Below are 8,935 nucleotides of genomic sequence, written 5' to 3' on the forward strand. Positions count from 1 at the left end.
TAGTTGGAAATCCTGTCTGACTGGACCAAGTCCAGGTTGGATAACTAATCAGCGAGGCATCAGAAGCAATGAGCACGTGCTGAAATAATTCCTGTCTGGGTTTTAGTGTGTCTGCATCAGCTGCTGTATGAGAGATGCAGTAAAAACCTTATCTTTGGGGGACTCTTGAAAGAAACCAGGAAATAGCTTAATAAAGAAAATGCAAGGGCAGGGAGTGTGAACTGAAGCTGAGCACACAGGAAGATGTGGCTGCTGAGAAGGGCTGGAGGTGACTCCAACCTGCAGGAGTGTGGGACATGGTGCAGCTCTGTTGTGTGCTGGAGCCTCCCTGCTCCAGCAGCTCCTGCTCTGTGTCAGTTTTGGTTTTAGCTGCTATTTGCAACTACAGCTGCTGCTACAGCAGCAAGGCTTGGCCATGGGAATTCTTCAGTGTGCTGGTATGGCCAGGCAGTGCAAACAGGAGCATCAGAAAGGTCACCTTGTTCACAGGAGCAGAACTGGGCCATGGGCTTGTTTTAACTGCAGCTGTGCCCCATGAGAGCATCCAGGGAGGAACCCTGAATGCACTCTGTGTGCCCAGAAATTTTGTATTTTAAAGGAGTTCTCTGCAGATGGGCTGACTTTAAAATACCATTTTCTGTTTCTGTAGTCACTGTAACCCCCATGGTTCTGGACCTCAGCTGTCATGGCTTGCTCTGTGCACCTGAGTGCAGCCTTATAGTAAGAGATGAGGCTTGCAAAGAACAATCCAAGTGTCTAAAAACTGGAAAAAGAAGATGGTTTTTGTCCATATAAACTGCCAAATTTTTCTTCCTCACTTCCCTCTTTTTGGAGGTGGCAGTGTTTGGAATGTCACCACAGGTATTTCTAGCTCAGCTCTGGAGTTTTTCTTGTGTGGCTGCATAAAAACTATTGTTTGGAAATTGTTGTTGTTGTGTAGCACTGTTGAAGGATGGCTCATATTTTTTTCTTACAGAATATTGATATTACCAACTTCAGCAGCAGCTGGAGTGACGGGCTGGCCTTCTGTGCTCTCCTGCACACATATTTGCCTGCACATATTCCCTACCAGGAGCTCAACAGCCAGGACAAGGTAAGTTGTGCTGTACATTTGCAGAATTCACAGTGAACAGAATGGATGAAGAGGGAAAGGAAACCAACAGTGAACTCCCAGAGAGAAATGCAGGGACTGCTGGGGAAGAGTCAGTGACAGGTTGGCTGAGTCCAGTGAGTGCTGCAAATAAACAGACAGCATCTGTTACAGTAAAAATTATATTATGTACAAGAATGCCTTTTATTAATTAAAACTTCTGCAGAAACCTTTCACTCATGGTAAAGACAGAATTTTAGTGGGTTTTTTTCCCGGTTGTAACCAGTTTCACAACAACCTATTTGTCAAAAACATAGGGTGTCACTCTGGCAGAAGTAGATGAACTGTTCAAAGACAAAGAACTTGTGAGTGAGCAAGACTCAAAAAGGAGTCTGCCTGCAGGTGTGGAATCCAGGGGTTTAGTTTTCAAATACAACTGCTCATTTAAATTTACTGGGTAACCAGATGCAAGGAAAGGTTCAGGAACAGTGCTTTGATGTTAATCCTTTTGGCCTTTTATTTTTACAGAAGAGAAATCTGCTGTTGGCATTTCAAGCTGCTGAAAGTGTGGGCATCAAACCCAGTCTGGTGAGTAACCTTTTAGCAAAGGGACATTTGCTGCAAACACCATTCCAGCATCTTTCCTTGTTGCCATGTGGCCAGTCAGTGGCCTTGCACTCCAAGTGTCACACAGTGCTGGGGAAGGCTGCACCACCATCAGGAAGTTCGGTGTTAGGAGAACTTCTAGAAAGGATTTGTAGAATCACAAAATAAATATAATTTGGAGGAACTGCCAGAGATCATCCAGTATTGAAATGCGGGTATGGATTATGTCCTTCTCTTGGATGCCAGCTCTAGATTATTCATAATTTTATGGACAGACGTGCCCTATTACACCATTACATTAATGTAATGTACAAACACCATTTTGTGTACAAACACCATTTTGTTTCCTTTTGCTTTAGTGCTTTAAGAAACAGAAAGATGTTAAACTATGCAAAAAACCTTTTCCAAAATTAACTATAGACAGGGCAGAGCAAAGTTTAATATGAAGGGAAAACTGTTGTGGGGTTCATGAGCTAGATTCAGAAGCACAGAATTAAATGAAGTTATGTAGAGAACTGATGCTTGATTGCAGGTGGAAGAAACATTTTAGATTGTAGGATGCATTAACAGATTTCAGAATTGCACTTGGCCAGTGGATCACTCCACTGGCCCTTTAGCTAGGTGGCTCTCAGGGGCTCTGGAGTGGCAGCAGAGGTGCTGAGCAGGCTCAGAGGAGCCGTGGCAGGGTTGCCTGAGCGTGGTGCTGTGTCCGTGCAGGAGCTCAGCGAGATGCTGTACACGGACCGGCCCGACTGGCAGAGCGTCATGCAGTACGTGGCCCAGATCTACAAATACTTTGAGACCTGAGCTGCAGAGCAAGAGGTGGACACACGTGGGGAAGAGAACAAAGAATGCTACAGATGCACTCGATCACTTTAAAAACCTGCTTGCTCCTCTTCCACAACCAACCTAAGCTCTTCCGTAGTTTTGATTCCATCTGGGACTGCAACCAAATAATTCCCTGTTGTCCACCTTTGCAAACCAAATCCATTGGTAAGTTTACTTGCAAAGCGTTTCCAAGCACACATGGGATATTTCTGAAGAGGATCCCTTGGGCTAGCAACATTTGCCGTGACAGGAGACCTGCTATACAAAGAAGTTTTGAGTCAATGTGGACTATGCTGGCACTCAAAGCAGGCTGGGAGATGAATATTAATACAAAAGCTCACAAAAATGCTCTTCTTGCCAAAAACATGCTTAACTCATCCCATGTACATGTTGTTTTCTTGCCTCCATATATTTTATAAAACACCTTGACAGATACACTTAAGTTGTAGAACCCGGAGTTACTGTCACACATCTCACCCAATAACTGCACTAATTTACTCATAGCATAACCAGCAGGATGGTAACAGGGTCATTTGTAACTCAGAAACCACCCTCTGTTCATCACCAGTTAGTGAAATAACTCTGAAAGATCCTGTTAGGTGCTGGGACTTCATTTCAGCTCAAACAGAAGCAATCTCTTTGAGGAAAAATAGGTTAATGACTCCAACTTCATTACTTGATTACTCCGGGAAGCCAGAGCTTGGTTTCCTGGTTGACTGTGCAGGCACAACTATCACAGGAACATTGCAAATGCAATTTAATAGCTTTAGTTTGGAAGGTGACAGTAATCAGGTGAGCAATACAGTGACATCTCAGATTTTTTGTGGATTGAGTGGAGTAACTTCTTCCTTCTGTGCTGCTGCTGTCTGGTCAGCACAGCGATGTCATTGGTGCCAGCCTGTGCCCTGGGCCATGAAATACATCCCACAGAGCACTGGTACAGGCTTGGAAATGATGTTATGCTGTAAAGAACACAGCCATATATCAGTACCAATGGAAGGTGCAAAATTCACTCACAAAATTCACTCCACAAATTACAAACAACGTAACTGGAACCCGTCTGCCATGGAAATCAGGTGCCACAGAGCAGCTTCCCACCTCAGTAATGCTGTTAGGAGAATGTCTGAGACACTGCTAAATGTCCTTTATTCTGGATCTCTCATTTCACCTGATGAAGTTCATTTTTGTGTTTGTCTCCAAGGATGGAAGCATCCAACAGGCTGCTGGATTTGTTCTAGGAGCAGGTCTGGGAGAGCATGTAAAGGCTGCCTGGCTGCTTTAGGGCATGCTGGTAGGACAAAGTTGGTGTTTAGTTACTGTGCTTAACCCTGATGCTTTGTGGACATTAGTCCTAGGGAGCTAGGGATCATTTCTCTCTTGCAAAAAACACTAGTGCTCACTGCACCTACCTCCTGGAAAAAGGCTCATGAAATGGAAATGAGAGATTTCACAGAATAAAATCGGTTTCAGACTTTCAAGGGCTTTGCAGGTGGCTGATCTCAGCCTCTGGCTCCCCATAGTGCTTTGTTGTTTGATTTGATTTTACTTTGTAATGCTATTAAATTAATAAACAACATATTTCAGACTTGGTGTCCTCACAGCAAAATACAGGATTCAGGAAAAGATGGTAGAGCCCAGGGCCAGGGAGTGCTTAGAACAGAGAGGATGCTGGAGGAAGGCAGTTTTGGGGGAGGAGAAAATCATCACTTGCTCTTGGTTTTAGTCTGAAATTTATTCTAATCCATTGCCTCTGGGAAAGTCCAATTCCACTCTTTGGAGAGGCTGTGTGATAAAAATGGACAGGGAAGTGCCCTGCCAGTGCCCCTGCACACTGTGAGTGCTGCCACAGGCAGTTCTTGCAGAGGAGCCCTTCCTATGTGGAATTCACTCTCCAGGATTTCTCAGCACACCCTGCTGTCCACAGAGAACCCAAGATGAGTTGCTCTCCCTGCTCTCAGATACAGGATAAGATGGAAGAGGAAAACTCTGCTGAGCAAAGTTCCTTGAGGCACTTACACTGCACAGCCCTGTTGCCTCGTGGATGCAGCAGCTCTTTTCCCTGGAGGTGTCCCTTGGCAGGGAGCCCAATTCTCTCCAGCAGGCTGTAGTTCAAAGCTGGAGTGAAGTCAGCACAGAAAATTCCATATTCCTCAGTGGGCTTTGGATTGGGCACTTGCAGGGATGAGAAAAACACTTTTAATTCCCAGTGTCTGGTAAACATCTCAAAGGCAGAGTAAATCATGTAAAAAAAAGGGGAATTTTAACCCTGTGGTCACTGGAAGAGTGTCCAGTGTGGCTCAGTGTCCACTGGGTGTGTGTTACCTCCTGTGAGAGCATCCCCTGCTCCCAGGGCTCTTCTGATACTGCTCTGTCTCTCCAAGGCTCATGATACCCCAACAGACCATTCTGTGGGATCCAGCAGCTTTTTTTTTTCCTAAATATTTGTGCAAAACAATGTTTCTGTCATCTCTTTGCAGCCTGCTCTCCCATGCCCTCCAGTAGCATAATTCTATCCAATTCTAGTGGTATATTTCTAATTTTTTTACATAGCTAGGAGTTAGAACACAAAGTTGTAGTAGGGAAGAAGATACTTGGTTTTACCTTTTTTTCAGTGTTACTGTTCTGTCCTCAAACCTGCAAAACATCTCATTTTGATACTTTGAGAGATGCTTTTCCAGATTTTTTTAAAACTAAGGATATTTTTTCATTTAACTGTTACAATATTGGGGGGTCTTCCTTTTAAACCTTGCACAGTTACATTTCTAGACCTGGATTTTCACAAGTTGCTGCTGTTTTTTCATGCTGCCTTAAAATTTCAATACGAATTTAAATTTATCCTACACAACATGCTGCAGACTGGCCTGGTTTTCAAAGACTCCACAGGCCCTTGTGAGACATCTCAGATCAGAGCTGCAGAATTAAAGCTCGAGCTGCCTTTAAAGTTAGGGAATTTAGTTAAGTTAAGCAAGAGGGTATATGGATAGTCTTTATAGAAGTCCTGAGAATTCTCTGAAAGTGTCCTGGATGTGATGATATGACAAGGATGGTGTTGAGCAGTAGATTTGCCTGAACTGCCTAAATCCTTTCTGACTCTGCCTCTTAGGAGTAATGGATCTTTCCCTGGTGTGCAGGCAGATAAATCTTGTCCCCTGCTCTCTGAATTGTCACTCACAGGCACCACCTGCCCCTGCCCCTGGGTGTGCCTGGGGAGTCTGTGGGACTGCAGGGAACCAAGGAGCTGATTTGGGATGAGCATGTGAGAAGAAGGGTCAGGAAGGGGTTTCAGTGCCAGTCCATGCAGGGATGTGGCAGCGTGTGGCTGTTGTACTGTAGTGTCAGAAAGGAGATTTGAGTGTGCGAGGTGCAGCCTGGCTCCTGGGATTTCAGGTGACACAGAGAAGGTGCACATTGTTTCATGGCTTGGGAAGGTACAGAGGTGTGAGGAGCGAGCCCAGAGTCAGCCCTGTGAGGAGGTTTTCTAAAAGGGCTGAGGAGCTTTTTCAGAAAGTTCCTGGTGAGACAGGGAGAGCCCAGCATGTGAGGAGAGGGACAGGGGACAGACACAGCTGGGGCTCTTTGACAGCAAAGGACGTCAGAGAATCTGTGTGGGCTGTCAGGTTGAGGGACATTCCTCCTAAGAGTGCAGCCTGGGGGGTCTGAGCAGATGAGGAGAGAACACAGCACAGGGGCTGCCTTTGCCAGGCTCCCCTTCTGTGCCCGTGACAGTCGTGGCAACACGAAGGGGACAAAGAGTTCCTGGTCCTTCCTGCACTGCAGCAAGGCAGCCGTTCTAAGCAGAGGGATTTGGGGCTTAAGCAGGGCCCCTTTGAGTTTTGGCAATTTCATTTCTATGATCTGAAGTTGGTTTTTACAGGTTTTCTCTCTTGTTTTGTATGTGCAACCAGTTCTGTGCAAGTTTTCTATCCGCACCAAATGCAAGCGGGCAGAATGATTGGTTATTCCCAGTTTAATTCCTGACCTGGAACTCCTCAAAACTCCACCTTTTGGCTTCCCTGACTTTCCCCCTTCTTTGACAATGACCACACGAGCCTGGGCTTGTTGGTTTGTTCATACCTCCCTCATCCTGCTGTGCTGGGGGTGCCAGCAGCAAGGATCTGACTGGGCCAGCTCTTGGCAAGGCTGAAGCTTTGTGCATCTGCTCACAGGCAGGGGCTGTATGGGATGAGATTATGCATTTTCCTGTCACAAGAGGGCTTTTTGCCTAAAAAGACTCAGGGCATGGAGCATTGAGACATTTTTAAACCCAGCAATAAGTTCTACTATGCTCAGCTATGTTGGTTTGTACCAACTCCAGTGCCATCGACGCTCGCTCACCGACAAGGTGCAGAACCAGCTTCTCACTGAACTGCAAGTAACTTTTTTTTTCTCAACTGATGGTCTCTCAATTTTTGACTTGCACGTGTGCCAAGTCCCATTGGGCAGAGCTGGACACAATGTTTTTATTGACTCTTGGTCCAGGCTTGAGTTTGTCATACGGGATGATCACCTCTGACAGTTTTAGCTTTCCCTGTTGGGTACAGATGTTACATCGTAATCTAATTTATACAAAGAGCACATTAGAATGTACATACTAAGCATTGCAGATTTGGACATGCTAATATTTAAATATTAACATTATTAAAATGTATGATGCAAAAATCTGTGTAATATTTCTAATAAATCTTTTTCTGTTTCTGAGGTTCGTTGAAATGTTTCAGTTACCTACATACAGTACAAAATCCAAAGTCTCCAAAATCTCCCATCCCTGGAAGTGTTCAAGGCCAGTTTGGATGGGGCTCTGAGCAATCTGGAAGGTGAGATGAGTTACAGCTCCCAGAGTTCAAAGCACCTGGAAGGCAGTGACAGAACATTGCAGAGGATGAGCAGTGTTTGCACAGTGCCAGAAACATCCCTTGGAGTCTTCTTCAGCCACCATCCCCTCTACCCACAGAGCTTTCAAAGGTGCTGAGATAAATTCCAGAACACTTTCACAGAGGTTGCTTTTGTCTCTCAAAGGTGATGGCAGCAATACCAGAACAAGCAAGCTGCTGAGTCAGCAAAGACAAGGAGATGATAAATGGGCATTTGAAGCTCCTCAGGCCTCTCAGGTGTGTTTGTGTCCATCTGGGCAGGTGAAACCCTGTGGGAAGAGTTGTCATTTACATAACCCAAACTACTTTGCCTTTCCCCACCTAAGTGTTGTATTTCAGCCCTGGGTTTGTAATGCTGGGCATTAACTGATGCTCCCAGGCCCTGCTGCCTTTTTCAGAATACACTCCTGGTGCTTTGATCCATTTGTGGGCAAAGCTGGATTCTCTGAGTGAGTGATAGCCACGGATAGGTTTGGTTCAGCAAAAGACTGAAAATGAAAGCTGAGGCCAATATTTTCCCGGGGTGATTGGTGGGTGGTTGTAGGTGGGGTGAGAGGACAAGATCCAGGGCTGCTTTGTGCTCAGTGTGCTTTTAGTGCCAGGTGACTCCTGATGCCTGGAGAACGTGGATTGGTGTGGATAGAAGAATTCCCTTCCTGACTGGTGGAAGGTGGAAGGCAGAACAGATGGAAGAGAAGCATAAGCAATGTGAGTAGAATAAAGAGTCTTCCAGATGGGCTGCAAAGGTCAGAACCAGGCGGCTGAAGCCTCACAGGGTTATTCAGAGTTTGATACTGGGATGGAGCAGGACCCTGGAGTAAATGTCACCCAGGAGAGTCAGATGGTGGGGGAGCTACTGGTTTTATAGAGCTTAACAGGAAGAAAATGAAGCTGTAAAATGCCAGCATGGGTAAACATTATTCACATATCCAGAAAGTGAACTGCTATCCCCTCTTAAATACACAGCAGTGACTGAGGCTTCACAGGCTTCATCCTCACCCCTCAGCAAGAGTTTAAGCTGGTTAAAGAGAAAGTAACAAGATTAAGAGAATTAACGTGGGAGCAAATGCCTTTCTTAACCTGCTCCCCAGAGCTGCACACCTTCTGTGCAAAGCTCCTGTTACAACTTCTCTTGGCTTAAAAAAAAAGGCATTTATAGCAGTTTAAACCTTTATTCCACCTTGATGTGCTGTAACTTTTGCCTCCTCAGTCAGCTCATCCTTTTCTCACAGGAAGCCACTCCCAGGCTCTAATCATGGAGACAAAGGAGCTCCCCAGGTGAGCGATTCCTCAGGACATTCCCAACATTCTCCCAACAGGATGAAACTCCAGGGAATGAGGCTGCGACCGTGACTTTTCTTGGGTTTTTTTAGTTATAAAACATTTGGTACTTTCCTTACCCAAATCTGAACTACAGCCAGGGCAGGTCCATTGAAAGCTGTGAGTGAAACTGTTCAGCCCAGGCAATCCGAATGTGTCTGAATAAAAACAATTTATTCATAAATAATAACCTCTGCATAGCTCAGCGCTGGAGAGCCCT

General features: G+C 45.4%; 1 protein-coding gene across 2 annotated transcripts in view; it reads left to right on the forward strand.

Moving 5' to 3' along the window:
* Window positions 1-7,222, forward strand: part of SPECC1 (sperm antigen with calponin homology and coiled-coil domains 1) — a 66,751-nt gene extending 59,529 nt beyond the window's left edge. For both annotated transcript variants that reach the window (XM_063402707.1, XM_063402709.1), the window contains 3 exons: window positions 977-1,093; window positions 1,619-1,678; window positions 2,414-7,222. In XM_063402707.1, coding sequence (XP_063258777.1) covers window positions 977-1,093; window positions 1,619-1,678; window positions 2,414-2,503 — 267 coding nt within the window. In that variant the 3' untranslated portion in view covers window positions 2,504-7,222. The remainder of the gene's footprint in view (window positions 1-976; window positions 1,094-1,618; window positions 1,679-2,413) is intronic.
* The last annotated feature ends 1,713 nt before the right edge of the window (window positions 7,223-8,935 follow it).

This window comes from Prinia subflava, chromosome 8, assembly GCF_021018805.1.
Source record: "Prinia subflava isolate CZ2003 ecotype Zambia chromosome 8, Cam_Psub_1.2, whole genome shotgun sequence".
Lineage (NCBI taxonomy): Eukaryota > Metazoa > Chordata > Aves > Passeriformes > Cisticolidae > Prinia > Prinia subflava.